This window comes from Tarenaya hassleriana, unplaced genomic scaffold (genome assembly GCF_000463585.1).
Source record: "Tarenaya hassleriana unplaced genomic scaffold, ASM46358v1 Cleome25, whole genome shotgun sequence".
Classification (NCBI taxonomy): domain Eukaryota; kingdom Viridiplantae; phylum Streptophyta; class Magnoliopsida; order Brassicales; family Cleomaceae; genus Tarenaya; species Tarenaya hassleriana.
Window position 1 is genome coordinate 512,146 of NW_010965775.1, and position 16,491 is coordinate 528,636.

General features: G+C 39.6%; 4 protein-coding genes and 1 long non-coding RNA gene across 6 annotated transcripts; 3 read left to right on the plus strand and 2 right to left on the minus strand.

Annotated features, from left to right (window-relative positions):
* Positions 1 to 1,866: 1,866 nt before the first annotated feature.
* LOC104816229 (probable serine/threonine-protein kinase At5g41260) lies at positions 1,867 to 5,352 on the minus strand. 2 transcript variants are annotated; one of them, XM_010544945.1, is made up of 10 exons: positions 5,106 to 5,352; positions 4,786 to 5,006; positions 4,307 to 4,442; positions 3,784 to 3,917; positions 3,596 to 3,701; positions 3,200 to 3,285; positions 2,837 to 3,058; positions 2,570 to 2,737; positions 2,381 to 2,494; positions 1,867 to 2,314 (listed from the first exon to the last, which is right to left on the minus strand). In XM_010544945.1, the coding sequence occupies exons 1-10, from the start codon at positions 5,182 to 5,184 to the stop codon at positions 2,084 to 2,086; spliced, it is 1,497 nt and encodes a 498-aa protein (XP_010543247.1). In that variant the 5' UTR covers positions 5,185 to 5,352; the 3' UTR covers positions 1,867 to 2,083. The 2 variants fall into 2 exon arrangements, with proteins under 2 accessions (XP_010543247.1, XP_010543248.1); XM_010544946.1 differs by lacking the exon at positions 5,106 to 5,352 and having other exon boundaries at positions 4,815 to 4,946.
* A 1,051-nt stretch (positions 5,353 to 6,403) lies between these two features.
* Positions 6,404 to 8,605, plus strand: LOC104816230 (protein NRT1/ PTR FAMILY 5.16-like). The gene is given in 5 exon segments (XM_010544947.1): positions 6,404 to 6,674; positions 6,744 to 6,832; positions 6,835 to 6,990; positions 7,092 to 7,633; positions 7,716 to 8,605. Coding segments are annotated over 5 exon segments (1,692 nt in total). The 5' UTR covers positions 6,404 to 6,553; the 3' UTR covers positions 8,500 to 8,605.
* Positions 8,606 to 9,293: 688 nt separating this feature from the next.
* Positions 9,294 to 11,642, minus strand: LOC104816232 (cytochrome P450 93A2-like). Its single transcript, XM_010544949.2, has 2 exons — positions 10,618 to 11,642; positions 9,294 to 10,102 (listed from the first exon to the last, which is right to left on the minus strand). Exons 1-2 carry the CDS (start codon positions 11,512 to 11,514, stop codon positions 9,482 to 9,484), a joined length of 1,518 nt encoding a protein of 505 aa, XP_010543251.1. The 5' UTR covers positions 11,515 to 11,642; the 3' UTR covers positions 9,294 to 9,481.
* On the plus strand, positions 10,048 to 10,600 carry LOC104816231. The gene is made up of 2 exons (XR_772265.1): positions 10,048 to 10,138; positions 10,444 to 10,600. It is a non-coding gene; the product is annotated as an uncharacterized LOC104816231 (long non-coding RNA).
* A 1,183-nt stretch (positions 11,643 to 12,825) lies between the features above and the next one.
* On the plus strand, positions 12,826 to 14,574 carry LOC104816233 (cytochrome P450 81F3-like). The gene is made up of 2 exons (XM_010544950.1): positions 12,826 to 13,728; positions 13,803 to 14,574. The coding sequence occupies exons 1-2, from the start codon at positions 12,844 to 12,846 to the stop codon at positions 14,421 to 14,423; spliced, it is 1,506 nt and encodes a 501-aa protein (XP_010543252.1). The 5' UTR covers positions 12,826 to 12,843; the 3' UTR covers positions 14,424 to 14,574.
* Positions 14,575 to 16,491: the final 1,917 nt, after the last annotated feature.

Sequence of the window (16,491 nt, forward strand, 5' to 3'; positions counted from 1 at the left end):
ATTCTGCCGAACCACGTTAAATCCCGGTGTCTTTTATTTTCTCTCGTTAGATTCCATCGTCTCGCATTTGAGACCCGGTACGCTTCCGCACAACAAACGTAAACGAGGAATTTCTGTCAGCAGCCAAGATTCCAACGCTTTCGAAGAAGAAAACGAGGAAAGCCAGGGTTTTTAACACACCCATGGCTAAACTGTGATAGAAGCTAGAAAATTTTGGGTTTCAGACTTATGGGCTTGAGCAGGGAGCTCTCCAACTGGACGGAATTTCTAGGATTCGCGAATGAATTCCATTTGTATAGAGGGAAATTTAGGGGTTTTTTTATCCCTTGGTATGGATTTTGGTGAAGACATCAGAGGAAAATTAAATACGTTTACTTGTTTCTGCGGGCACTTTTGATTCGCTCTCACACTCAGTGGTTGATGATTCGGGGAATGCAATAAATGCGGCATATTAAATATTGTCGATAGTTAATGTCCGTTTATAGTTTTTTTTTGTTTTAAAACTGATGTTGCACGTTAAAAAGTGATTCGGTGGGTAAAAAATTCAGATAAATATTTAAAATTTATACCTCTCCATTTAAACAGTTCAATGTTATAGATTTATAGAATGTTAGATATTTTTTTGTATTTGAAATGATAAAATTAAATAGTAAATGTGTGGTCGGGTCATTAAATGAGGTTGTCTGGAGAGAGAGAGAAAAAAAAAACAAATGAAGTGTCATAAAGAACCTTCTGCTTTGGCTCCCTCTCTCTCCGACTCGAAGAAAGACGGTAAAAGAATACACTGTTCATATGTTTTCTCCTCCACATCTATGGACATTAAATAAATATATAATATTATTAAATCTCTATTGTTTTATAATAAAAAAAATTGCTACCTCTTATGTGGCATTCATTGCTATAATTCACGGTTGACGCAACCTAAAATTTTGTTTTTGTTGTAAAATAATTAGGAAGCATTATAAAAGCGTTCGGGGTTCTATATTTGATCCAAAATTTCCATTTCTTTTCAATTATTATAGTTTGTCATATGTATATATAATAGTAACTATAGTATCTAATTAAATGCAGGAGGACGAGGGCATGTGAAGCGAGGCTTTAATATAGAACGATAAAATTGCGATACTATATAATAAAGAGGGCCATTGAATTTGAATATAATAAATACATAAATTTGGTCTGCATTTTATTCCAAAGACTGAGTAAAGTACCCATTGTCTCTCTCTTACACTGTGTTCCGTTGTTGTCACATTTATGTGACGAAAACCTATTAAATTTCTGTGGATATATAAATAAATTATTAAATTTACCTTTGTAGAAATTATTAAATTTCAAACTCCTATTTTAAAATTCTTTTCCGACATCTGAATTTTGAGCCCAGTATACGTCTTTAATAAGGATTGAAAAGCATTTTGTATAGGTTCTAAAGTAATGAAAATATCATTTGTCAAAAAAAAAAAAAAAAAAGGTAAGAGATGGAATATTTCGGTTATTTGCCCTCTGCGTAATGGGCTTCATGGACCACCACTATACTACGGCCCATAAATGAAATAGGCCCAATTGTATTGGGATTGGGCCCTTACCGTCTCAATTCGATGGGTTGGCAAACGATTTTCTTTAATGGTCGCTTCGCATCTTTGTCCTCTCGTGGCTCGAAAGCGCCCTTTCCGTCTCTCAAAGACTCGAAGCCCCAACTTGAAATAATTTTCGAACATACGAGTTCTTTTTCAAAAAAACAAAAAAAATAATAAATAAAAAACAATGGAACAGAAGCTGTATATATATATATATATATATATACACCTTAATATTTCAAGACTGCACACTGTTTCATCTGTTTTGCATCATATTCGGGCGGTCCCAAGGGAAAAAAATCCCAGGGTTTAAGTCTCTTACTAAGCTGAATATGTTAAGAATACATATCGGCAAAGACTAGCACGCAAAAGGTGCACACACAGAGATTCTCAGACAAAACCAAAGAAGTTGAAACATATATATATATATAGGCGTATATATGTATGCGTGTTTCGTATTTTAGGAGAAGTGTTAAAGAACCTGTACAGCTGCAGTAGTAGTAGTTGGGTTAGTGAGCCTCAAGGTCAGAGCCGTTTCTAAGTGCTTCATTAGCTTCGGCCTCCATCCCGAGCTTGAGGAGAGAAGCCGCTTGTAGGTACAGAGCTATCGGCCACTCGGGTGAGACCACCTGCGCTTGCATTGCATCGCTCAGCGCCTCCTCGAACATATCGCTCATCATGTAACACAGACACCGTCTGGCCATTACTGTCGGTGACTCTGCCATTGCTCCGCTCATATACTGCTAAAACGGATGTTTAAGAAAAATGGACTGTCTGCAATTTCCTTTATTTGAATATATATATACCTCTGTGTAGAATTCAATGGCAGTTTCGAAATCCTTGGCCCGGAAAGCAGCATCTCCGTGCCTCTTGTAGTCCAAATTCTCCTGCATTTGGCCCGTCCACATTTGGAACGAAAGCTGCATTTTTACCATACTATTCAACTCAGTTCCTTTATTTTTCTGATCATATTCTTCAATATTGACTATGTTTACCTCGCTCGTGAATGCGTCGTCGTCTTTATACCCGAGTCTCTCGAGCAGTTCATGTATGGTGCTAAGATTCACTCTCCAACATGCTTCTCCAAATGGCGTCAAGTACATCAGCTGCATCTCTGGTTTACTCCCACCTCCTTTCTTTTCGGGCAGACCGTATGATGGAGACTGTCATTACTCATTCGATAAGAAATCTGAATTCTTCTTCTGAACTTGGAACATCTATACATGCTCCAAGACCGAAAAAATGTGGTCGGAGTGACTTACAGGCGTGGTGGACCCTTTGACATTGGACCATAACTCAGCTCGTTTCTGAAGTTTTGTAAGAGTCGAGACAATAAACTTTATGCTGGGCCTCTCTTCGGGTACAGTCCTCAAACAGCGGGAAGTCAGATGCATTAGTTCTGTTCCATCCTCGTCGGAGAACTGACCATCCAGAGCTGAATCCATTAGCACCAACAAGTTTTTGCCCTTGAACAAATCAAGTGCCTGCATTCGCATCCACAAACGAACCAAAGATTAAAACCTGCAACTTTGTCCCAGCTCCAATATAATTCCGCCCTGCTGTAGTGCAATACAGATTAAAACTTGGAGAACTAAAAGATTTTTGACTTGGTAGAAGAAACTTACATGATATGGAGGAATGCGTCTGCCGCCGATGAGATCCAGTAATACTGTGCCGAAGCTAAAAATAACACTCTCTGGCATCACAGTACCTGGCAAGATTTGCAGAAAGGTTTCCATAAGATTTCAGATGATTTTTTTTTTTTGCCCAGAAAGATGAAATATCTTGATATATAACAAATAACTGCATACAACAGATAAAAAGTTCATAACACCAAGAAGTATGAGAATGACAAAGTAATACACAGTATACAGAATGGAGCCATGGAACTTGTTTCTTGATTATGTCAATCATACAACCTTAGACCAGATCAAAGTGTAACAAAGAGTTCACCACCTGTTTTTGAGCTCTGCACAATCCAAATTCATGAGGTAAGCTAAAAGGGTGTAGCTTATAATTACCTAAGGACAAATATTCAGGAGGGGCGAATGCCAAATTCGAGCTATAGCTCTTTCCTGTTTGGATACTTTTCATAAGGCCAAAGCAAGACAGCCTCGGGTTCTCCACCTGTAGGAGAATTTCGTCACTTTTATGATACAAATGAGGGAGTTAATCTAAAACATGAGGGAAGTTTGGAGTGGAATCTTACCTTATCAAACAATATCCTGTAGGCATTAAGATCATGGTACAAGTCTCTTCCCTTGTCAATACAGAACTCCAAGGCTTTTGCGGTATGCAGTGCAACCCTTAACCTTGTTTCCCATTTCATCGGCCGGTTCTCCCCTGAAAGCCATCTTACTATTTTAGCAACCATCAAAATAGAAAGGGATTCAAAACAGCTTAACACCGGTGGATGAAATTTCTAACTATTTCCATCAATATATTCAGTTATTTTGTTTTTCAACCTTAGAGACTTGGAGCTTTGCTGGAATTTGTCGTCCAGAAACTGAGGTCTTAGCGTTACATTCCTAACATGCTTAGTTATACGAAACTGAAACCATCAACCTCTGTCCAAGGAGATACTGACTGACAAGGGAACATTTTCTTATTTCCGGCTTCCATCTCTAATCAAAGGATACCTATTTGCACAAGGATATTATCATATCGTGTCTTAAGGGAACAACCGATATTACAAGCTCGAGAAGGGTAGAAAAGCAGAGGACGAGGCTCACAGTGGAAGAGATGCTTTGCAAGATTTCCATTGGGCATGTACTCAGCAACAAGCAACCTTTCGTTGCCCTCTAAACAACACCCGGTTAAGTTTGCCATATCCTCACTCCTCAACCTCCCCACAGCTCGAGCCTCATCCTGAGAGATCGCCACATTCAAAGGAAGATAAGTTGGAACCTTTCAGAACTTTTTTTAGATTCAGAGTAAGGGTTGAATCTCCACATACTTGAATTGAAAAACCAATCGAGTCAAGTATGGAAGAGTTAATCAAATTTCAACAACTAATCAAGCAGACTTTAATACGCCAAGAGAATCGGTGATAATCAAGCGAAACCAGGCATGAAGAAGCCCAAGAATCAACCAATCGCATTAGACTCCGGAAATTTCACCTAACCGAAATCGAGATAGTGAAATTCATAATCAAATTGAACCGATCAAAGAATACGAAAACGGAATTAGAAGATTGATAGGGAGGACGAACGAGGAATTCGAAAGGATCAGGCCAAGCACCCATCTGGAATCGCTTGACGGCGACCGCACGGCCGTCATTGAGCTTCCCTTTGTAGACGATGTTAGGAACTCTTTCGTTGTGCTCCGACACTATGTTTCCGGCGGAAAATTCGTCGGTGGCGATCCTCAACTCCTCCAAGCTGAATTCGCGGAAACTCGGACAAGATTCTCTGGCATCCTCTCCGGCGTTCTCTGAGGCAAACGACACCCTCAATTCTCAATAATCTTCTCCGTGAAAAAAAAAAACACCAAAACAAAAAGGCAGTGGACGGAATCTTCGACGGATTTTACCTGGATCGTCGACGATGGTGGCGGTATTGGACGAGTGAGGTAAACGGGGACGCCATGACTTGAAGCAGATGCAGCCCATCAATGGCGGAAACGGAGGAAGATTGAGTAGGTCTATGAATCGTTCGTGGAAGAAAACCTAGATCAGTCACACGATCGGACGGCTAATTCGCCTCCCAGGTGTGTGTATTTGTTTCCCAAGAAAACTGTTTCTTCTTCTTCTTCTCAGAAACTTTGAAATGCCCCACGAACAATTCCCGCCCCCAAACTGTCTTTTTCTATCAGAAGAAATGAAAAAAAAAACAAATCGCTTTTTAATATAACATAATTAAATATTTGATTGACTGTTAGAAATAAATATTCCATTTTCTATAAGTAGATAAGATTTTTCATCATGGAAAATATATATAAGTTATGTAAATAATTCCCGGTGATTTGATTTAGATACATGATTGGTTATATATATATATGATAATTTGAAAGGAAATAAGAAACATAAATGGTTTATAATGAACAAATGGAAAATTTTCAATTGAAGACACCAAACACAAAATTCAATAATATCCAGTCTTGCGGAAAATAATGAGAGCTAAAACGTGGGGGTCATACAATAAACAATATCGCCTTTATATATATATATATATATATATGAATCAAGATTACAATGTCAACCGAATCTTGTAACATAATAAACAAGCAATATTAATATACTTTTTAATATATATATATATATATATATATATTTGCTGGGGTTGCTTGTACAACCTTCTTCCACGTGAGTCATGCGCTCTCGATTTTTCTACGAGCAAAAATAGGCGATATGTTTGTCTTATATTATATAGAATGCGATACAATTGCAAAAAAAAAAAAAAAAAATTAATTCATTCTGATATAGGGGCACCCTAATGTATAAGGTCATCATAGTAACACATACAGTGTCAATATATATAAACACATATATAGTACATTGTAATATATATGTACATGTTCTCGAAATGACGTGCATGAATCATGTTATCGTTATGTTCAACGCCATGGTCAAACTAATGGGCTTAAAGTTTAGACTCATATGGGCCTTATAATTACAGTTATAGGCCCAATATATCTATTTTTGAAGAATTTTCGGATCAAATTCTCATGTCTTCGTAGCCCATAAGTATATGGGCCGATTCCATTTTCAGCTTTCGGGTAATTAAGAGATAAACCGAACCTAATCTAAAACTCGTGAACATCGAGTAAATTAAACTTGATAATATAATGTTTGCTTTAACAATATAATAATGGAGCGCAGGTAGCTTCGTCGTCCCCGATGTGAATGCCAGATTTTTATTTTTTTAATCTATATAGAAATCATTGGCAATTAAAAAAATACGCTAAACAACACGAGTTGGGTAGAGAGCATGTTGCAAGATGCAGATCGTGATCCTTAGTGGCACAAAGTTGATGAAGCCATGGCGATACCTGAGGAAGTAGCCCTTCTTGAGGATTACGTCAGCTCCTCCGTCGACCACCGCGGCCTTCCCGCCGGAAAATCCTCCACCGGCGGATACAGATCCGCTTGGTTCATCATAGGTAGTTAAGACAAAACACGAGATACTGAGCTTGCTCTGTTTCTTGAATTTGAAGAACAATGTTTTGAAGGTGTGGAAGTGGCGGAGAGGTTCGCTTACTTCGGGATCTCATCGAATCTCATCAACTACCTCACCGGACCTCTCGGCGAGTCAACGGCGGGGGGCGCCGCCCCCTACATCTAGGATGGGCGGCCGCCGCCAACATCAATGTCTGGTCGGGAACCGCCTCTCTTCTTCCTATCCTCGGAGCTTTCGTCGCCGACGCTTATCTCGGTCGTTACCTCACTATCGTCATCTCCTCTCTCATCTACGTACTGGTTCGTCATCTCTCTCGCAACTCCGTTTCCAATCCGAAATCGATATTTATCCGATGGAATATTAGAAATTGACTGCTTATCATCTGAATTCTGGATCATAGGGACTTGGACTTCTGACTTTATCTGCTGTACTTATTCTCAACGACATGTCCGCCGCCGACAAAACCTCTCCGGCGGCGGAATCTCCGTTTTCATTGGTGAACATTCTGTTCTTCTCGTCTCTGTATCTCATAGCGATCGCCCAAGGCGGACACAAGCCATGTGTCCAAGCTTTCGGGGCTGATCAGTTCGACGCCGATGACCCACGTGAGAAAATGGCGAGAGCCTCCTTCTTCAACTGGTGGTTCCTCAGTTTATCCGCAGGCATCACCTTGTCGATCGTCGTTGTCGTTTACGTCCAGGACTACGTAAACTGGGCCCTAGGGTTCGGTATCCCTTGCGTTTTCATGGTGGTGGCTCTTGTCCTTTTCTTGCTCGGGAGCAGGACCTATCGGTACTCCAGAATACATGAGAAGGAGGACAACGCTTTCGCAAGAATCGGTAGAGTTCTGTTCGTAGCTTTCAAGAATCGCGGTCAGCCGCCATGTCCGGACAAGACCGACCTCGAGGCAAGCTCGTCCCGGGAATGTACAGAACATGGCTGGTGCGTTAGAAAACTCTATGATCTTTCTTTCTGCAACGGTTACGTTTCATGTCAGGCTAAAAGTTAAGTCCTTTTCGATCAGGTCGCTTTCCCCAAACCATAACGAGGAAGAAGGTTCAAGGCCATGCAGCGAGACGGACGTGGAAGACGCAATGGCACTTGCAAGGCTAATCCCGATATGGATCACGACTATCATCAGCTCGATTCCGTATGCACAGTACGCGACTTTCTTCACGAAACAAGGCCTGACAGTGAACAGGAAGATCTTGCCCGGTGTCGAAATCCCTCCAGCTTCTCTTCAGATGCTAATCGGCGTATCGATCGTTCTCTTCGTCCCGCTTTACGACCGAGTCTTCGTCCCGATCGCGAGGTCCATAACCAAACAGCAATCAGGAATCACAATGCTACAAAGAATAGGAGGAGGGATGATATTATCAGTTCTCACAATGGTGGTGGCAGCTCTAGTGGAGATGGAACGGCTCAAGACAGCGAAAGATTACGGACTCGTAGATAAACCGAAGACAACGGTTCCGATGTCGATATGGTGGTTCGTTCCGCAGTATCTTATGGTCGGACTGGGAAACGTGTTGACCCTTGTCGGGACACAAGAGTTCTTCTACGACCAAGTTCCACGCGAACTGAGGAGCATCGGTCTGTCGCTGTCTCTGAGCGCGTTGGGAATCGGCAGCTTTCTGAGCAGCGTGCTGATCTCGGTGATTGACTCGGTCACGGTCGGGGAGAGCTGGTTCGACAACAACCTGAATGAAGCCCACCTCGATTATTTTTACTTGCTACTTGCTCTCATCGCTGCTTTTGGCTTCGCTACCTTCTTGTTATCTGCCAAGTCTTATTCTTATCGGCCGTGACCATGCCATATAATTTTCTTATCCAGTTTTTGTTTTATAACCATGTTTATATAATGTTCATACAATTGAATATAACAGAAAATAAAATAAAAAATGTGTTTACTTGGTTTCTGTGATTAGGGTTTAGACTTTTGTGTTGATTCATTCACATATGGGTGAGTCTCCTCAAATTTCTCAAATCCATATTAATATATATGCACAAAACCCACATTAGTGAACAAAGAATGTGGATATTCTTGGTTATTTGAATTAAATACACAAATTAATGTTAGGTCCAAATAGGTTGGATCAAATGTAGCAAATAAATACTGGTCAAAACTAACAGCGAGGAACGTTTGAAATTGTCATGGGACCACTATAATTTATGATACGATCCATTCCTCATCTTCAATAATAATATCAGATTATAATAATAATTCCACTTAATTTTTATGGTAATTTACACGATGATTTTTGTCATGAAATGTTGAATTCTTCAATTATTAGTGGAGAAAATATAAAATATACGAAGAAGACAATTAGCCAAACATGGATCACGTATCTCCCCCCACTATCTTCTTCTTTTTTTTTTTCCTTTTTTGTCGCCTATCTGCTCATCAAGACTTTTGCCAATTTTATATATGCATATATATATATATATATATATATATATATTGGAGAGATTCTTTCACCTCTCCACATTCAGTTTTTATAATCCGACAAAAGAAATACAATTGGTGTTTGGTGTTTGGTGTTTGTTTTTGTTGCAGCTTTGTGCTTCCTCTATCCATTATTCCATGCATAATACAACATCCAATATCCGACAGTCCATTTATTGCAATACTTGGAATTCCATAACGTATATATACTCAATCACGCGGAGTATGCGTCATACAATTTATTACACAAATGGTGCGTAGGACCATCAAAAAGTAAAACAGCAGTGCAAGCGAATAAAGGGTAGAGTAGAGTTCAATATATACAGAATTCATTTTTCAAATCGTTACAAATAAAGATTCGGATTAGACAACCTTGGCACAGGCACGACAAGAATCGGATTCTTCAACTTGATAAGCTGTCCAAACTTCTCCTCTATCTCAAATGTTCGCCCTTTGGGAATATTCCAATCAAATGAGTGCAAGAACGTGGCCAGATTGTAGAGAACCACCCTCTCAGCCATGGCTATGCCGGCACATATTCTCCGTCCGGATCCAAACGGGAGATAACTAAAATTGTTCCCACTAAAGTCGCCGGTTCTACCAAGAAACCTGTCGGGATTAAACTCCAATGGATTCTCCCATTGGCCTGGATCTCTATGGATGGACCATACGTTGATGAACACCTTAGTATCCTTTGGAATGGTGTATCCGGCGATGATGGCGGACTCGCTGGATCGATGAGGGACGAGGAGTGGAAGAATTGGATGAACCCTTAGGGTTTCTTTCATGACGGCAAACAGGTAAGGGAGTTTGGTGATGTGAGATTCTTCTACGATGTTGTCTTTGCCTACCACTTCGTCTAACTCCTGTTGGGCTCTCTTCATTATCTCTGGTCTATTTACGAGCTCTGCCATGGCGAACTCTATCGTGTTCGAAGATGTGTCTGTACCTCCAAGTACCATGTCCTGCTCAAAACCAGACATACATACAAGTTTACCAAAGTCAGAGATAAGCGAGTATATATATATATATATATATATAGTGCATTGATGCCCATGACCTTGCTATTTACCATGTCAGGATTGCATATTACAATGTAAAACCGGTATTTGATTGGATATAGGATAATAGATTAGGGTTTAATTAGACAATAGAAAACAACTAAGAAAATGAATTTGAGCATTCGTTACATAGTTTTAGTTTATGGTTAGATAATAAAGTGCATAATCAATATTTTAAAATATAAAAAAATTCATTTGTAAAATATAAAACTTGTGTAACATAACCAGATTCAATCTTATACCAGATCCAAACGTGGCGCAAAGCGTTTGTCCCGTCCCGAGTTCGAACCCCAGGCTGGGAAGGGAACGCATAATTCAAATCGCATGGCTGGTTCCCGGCCCCGGGATTAATCTGGACTTCGGCCCAGAAAACCCGGTTACCAAAAAAAAAAAAAAAAAAGAGAAAAGGGCGTACGTACCGTGAGAACAGCCTTGACGTGGTCCATGGAGAGAGGGGTACTTTTGTCTTCGTCTTTCACCTTTAATAAGAATTGCAAGAAATCCTTACCGTCCCCTGGATTCTTATCATCAACTCTCAGCCGTTGATTGATTATCCGGTCAAACATCTGGTCAAAGCGCTTAGCCGGTCCACGCATCCGCTTAACCAATCCTTGCAAATCGAACCGGCTCAAAACCGGGAAGAAATCTGAAATATCAGGAATACCGATGATCTCGTTCATCTCATACACCAATTCTCTGAATTCAGCTCCAACTCTTTCGCTCTCCTCGTCTGCAACCGTCGCTCCCCACAGCATCTGCGTTATAACGTTCAATATCGTCACGAAAATCTGCTCGCCGAGGTTAACCGTCGAACCGGACTGGCCCCGGTCCGCCAAGAACCGGACGGTCCGTCGGATCTCGGCGCGGCGGAGAATGTAGAAAGAGTCCAGCGTGGTGCTACTGAGCATGCGGCTAACGCATACTTTCCTCAGCATCCGCCACTCCGGTCCGTACGGAGACCAGAGGATGTCAACGCCTCCGTACGTGTTGACCCTCGCGGCGATGGGGACGTCATGGTTGGCGAAGGTGACGTCATGAGTCTTGAGGACTTCGCGCGCCATTTCCGGTGAGGAGATAACGACGGCGAGCTTGGCGCCGAGGCGGAGTTTGAAGATGGGACCGTATTTTCCGGCGAGAGCGTCGAAGTATTTTTGGAGCTCCGGTTGAAGGAACGGTAGGTTTCCGACGATGGGGAGGCCGGGGGGGCCCGGAGGCAGCGGCGGCCGTTTGGCCTTGGTGAAGAGCCGTATGTACCATAGAACGGAGAATACAGCGATGAGGATGAAAACGACGTCGTAGGGCTCATCCCATGACATGATTGCCTTTCTTTTCTCTCGAGACTTCTATTGCCAAATATATTTATGCAAAAGATGTGATACTGATTTTGGATCCTCAGATCCCATCTATATAGATTGTCCTATTGAGCCTTTTTATTATTATTATATATATACACACACACATGGGTAACTTGTGTGACTTGATAATTGAGTTTTGTGTAACCTTTTTTTTATACATTGGAAGTTCTGATAAGTAACATGCGGAATGATAAGTTTGGAATTAACGATGTTTGACCTTAGAACAATTTTCAAGTGATGGTGGATAATCATTTTAGTACGACTTTTTTAGCAAATATCTTTATTGAAACTTTGTCAAAAGCGGTTTATATTCACAAAGTCTATGCTTCGACGTATTAAAATTTCTAATATTATTTTTTTGGTCAAATCTATTGTACAAATTTAAAGAGATTAAATTTTTTTATTTGTTTTTAGAATGGTTATTGGGAAAAATGTATACAAACGATGCATATACAAAACAAAATATATCACACAAGTTATAATCATTTTAATTGCTGTTTTAATAAGCACGTAATAAAATGCGTTTATAACGTATGCAGATCCATCATTTATGTCGTTGACCTTACTTCGGGAACAGAACCTCACACCACGTCGACATATTCTTCTATATTGCTTCTATGAAATGACCAATTCAAATAATTTTAGTTTCCGTCGACAAATAAATTATTTTGCCAATTTACCAAAAAAAAAAATATTTTGCCGTGAACTGTTTTTTTAGATTCGTTTATTATAATTTAATTGGCAATTACTTTCTTTCCCAAAAGTTCATTAGTTTATTAGTAAGAAGCTCCCTTCTACATCTAGGATGGGAAATCGTATACGGAAAAAAATTATTTATTTTACGTTCTCATGCGTCCCTTTTTAAATCAATATAACAATTTATTGACCTATGAAATTTATCAATTTGTTTGAACCCAGATGGCAGTTCTAACAGGGCCCAAATGCCCAAAATAAGGTTTTGAGTCCAACTCATAAAGTAAAGCTCGTACGAACAATGGCACATAAAATAGGTCCAAAGGCCCAAATATCAAATAAAATAATCAAACGCCGTATTTTATTTTAAGCTATAATTGTAGATCCATGCGGATATCATGTATTATAAAATAACAATACGGAAAGGATAACACTATTTTATCCAGCAACATAATTCAACAGAAAACAATACCTTAAAAATTAACACAAGATTAAATGTTGACAAAACCAAAGAGGGGGTTCAATTTCCTATATAAACCCCACACCTCCAACACAACTCCACAACTAACAAACGCAAAACACTACAAAGAAAATAAAATGGGTTACGTTGTAATAATATTGCTTCTCATTCTGCTCCTCATCGGCTACAAGTGGCTGTTCTCTTCCAAAACGCACCGTCTCCAACTGCCGCCGGGTCCACTGGCGTTGCCCATCGTCGGCCACCTGAATCTCCTCAAACCGCCGATCCACCGCCTCTTCCTCCGGCTCTCCGAAACGCACGGACCCATCTTCTCCCTCCGGTTCGGGTCCCGCCGAGTCGTGGTGGTCTCGTCCTTGTCGCTTGCCAGGGAATGCTTCACTGGCCAGAACGACATCGTTTTGTCGAATCGTCCACGTTTTCTCACCCCAAAGTACGTAGCCTACAACTACACGACCGTCGGGACCTCCCCTTACGGCGACCACTGGCGGAACCTCCGCCGCATCTGCTCCCTCGAGATCCTCTCCACTCACCGCCTCACTAACTTCCTCCCGATCCGTAAGGACGAAATCCGGCGGATGCTCACGAGACTCGCACGTGACAACAACAACAGCGGAGTGGATTTTCGGCACGTGGAGATTGAGCCTCTCTTGTCGGACTTAACGTTCAACAACATCGTGAGAATGGTGACCGGAAAACGATACTATGGGGACGAGGTCCACAACGAGGAAGAGGCCAACTTGTTCAAAAATCTCGTGACCCTTATCAACGATAACAGCGGGGCTAGCCATCCGGGTGATTATTTGCCTGTCTTGAAAGTCTTCGGACACAAGTACGAGAAGAAAGTTAAGGCTCTTGGTGAAGCCATGGACGAGTTCTTGCAGGGTTTGCTCGATGAATGTCGGAGAGACAGAGATGGAAACACTATGGTCAACCACTTGCTGTCTTTGCAAGAACATGAGCCCGAATACTACACAGACGTGACCATCAAAGGCCTCATGCTCGTAAGTCAATACGCGTACTGTACGAACTTCATTTTGGATCCGTACGAATCAATCCTTTCTTTACTTGCATACAGGGCATGATGATAGCCGGGACCGACACCTCTGCCGTTACGCTGGAATGGGCAATGGCCAACTTGCTGAACCACCCTCAAGTCCTAGAAAAGGCAAAAGCCGAGATAGATGGAAAGGTTGGTCAAGACCGTTTGATCGACGAACCAGACATTGCTGACCTGCCGTACCTCCAAAACGTCGTGTCCGAGACATTCCGGTTATACCCGGCGGCCCCGCTCTTGGTCCCTCGCTCGCCCACAGAGGACATAACGATAGGAGGGTACCACGTGCCACGTGACACGATCGTGCTGGTGAACGCGTGGGCCATCCACAGGGATAAGGAGCTGTGGGCTGAGCCAGAAAGGTTTAAACCGGAACGGTTTGATAACCGAGCCGGGTGTGAACCGGACGTTCACAAGCTGATGCCTTTCGGGAACGGACGAAGGGCTTGTCCCGGGGCTGGTTTGGGCCAGAGGATTGTGACATTGGTTTTAGGGTCGTTGATTCAGTGTTTTGACTGGAAGAATGTCAACGGAGAAAGGATCGATATGACGGAGACGCCAGGAATGGCAATGCGGAAGATGGTGCCTTTACGAGCCACGTGCCGAGCTCGACCCATCATGCATAAGCTTTTGGCTCCATGAATATTGGATTCATGCTATACTCTTCGAACGTATTCTGGATTTTATGCTCTCATATGATCCCTTCGAATTCCAAATTTTAAAATAAACTCTGTATTTTAAATAAGTTTGAGTTTTATAAACAAGTCGTTTAATTATCGACGGATCCAATGATATATGGTTGGAAGCTATCATTGATGCAAAGGGAAAATATACAAATTAATACCATATTTTTCAAACGCCAAAAGAAAAAATTATAGGAGATGTGAGGAATTTAGAAACAAATTATATAACAAATAAATTAAAGACTACGAATTCGGATTATTTTTTATTTCCATTTTGATTGAACAAATTGAAACAAAAAACAATACAAAGAACGAAATATCTTATGGGCTTAAAATTAGTTAAAATACATGTAATTGATCAAAAGGATTGGAACATTGAAAAATAATAGAAACAAAGTTTTATATATAAAATACAGTATGGAATATATATTTAATTATTATTTTTTGGTAAAATATATTTAATTATTATTACCTTCTACTTTAATAGAAGAAATAAAAAAAGGATACTAACACGCCAAAAAAAAATGTTATTCGGCACACTAATACTGCTATCACTAATCACGGCACTATTGCAATCGCGAAAATGTTGCATGTCATTACCAACTGTAAAGCAATTTCAACGCTAATACACAATAATCTTTTCAATAAAAATTGGTAATCAATCAAAATTAAAATGAATTTTAAAAATTACATATTTATTTTAAAAAATTGTTCTAAACAATTACGTGGTTCCATCGATGCGGCCATCGCCATTGTCTCCTCGGCTGCATGAATTCTCTCAGTTCGACGATCCAAACATTGAAACCCAAAACTCGTATTTCGCTCGAAGATCATCGATCTACACGGTCTGGGTCGCGATCTACGCGTCTTATTCCAATAATCGCGTCACTTGATCTTGGCATATAGTTTTTATATTATTTAAAACTAGTAAATACTGTAATTGAGAAAAAAAAGGAATAAGAGTATGTGTATATATACATATATGTATGTAGGTGCGTATATATATTTATATATGCATGTCATGTGTATATATGTATATGCATATGTATTTATGTGTATATATTGTTTATAATATATGATGATATTTTCATTTTTTTTATCAAAGAAAAAACTGCAATTAGATTTCTAATTGTTGTAGATGATTGCAAATGGGTTGTGATCCTATCAAATGCTGCATTTAAAGGGTTTTTTAGGATGCAATTGCCGAGGCCCATATATAATAAATGTGCACATATAATTTTATTTGGTTGGGTTGGTAATGTGTGTATTTATGAACCCGCGTCCAAAAAGAAAGGTATCATTAATTTTATCATATGTATAACAAAAACCAAAATACAGAAATTGCAAAACGCAAATTATACCTTTTTTTATTTAAACTTTAGTAGAATTCGAAAAAGGCCCAAAGGGTCCATAGGTACTATGGAGTGTGCATTGGATTGGTTGAAGACATTAATTTCATAATAATTAAATAAAATTATTGTATAGGTTGCTCGTCAAGTGGATATTATGATATTAATACACAGATATCTATGACAATAATTAAACGGGGGCCTTATTGATAAATAAATTATTCGTTTTATATTAGCATTTCCCGATCTATAATGTAGTATTTGTTTTGTGGTATATACATATAATACCTAAAAGACAATTTAAAACGAAATCTTTTACATTATATGCATAATAAATATCTTTCATTGTACGTAGTTTCTAATTTTTTTTATGTTAATATATATAACTCTAAACCGAAGTGGAAATATAGTAATATCTGAAATTTATATAAACTAAAACTCTTCTTAGTTTCAAATGGTTACTAAATTTTAGACAATATTTTTCAAAATAATTGTTAGATTTAATAATAATTTATTTAATTTATGGCATTTCTAATTTTTAGAAGTAGGTATCTCTTCATTTTCAAATAAAAGTAAGATGGATATCCACCGTTAAAAAAGACACAGTCGTTGGATGATATTTTAATACACTTTTTCTAGAAGTCACACACCCATATATATATATATATATATATATAT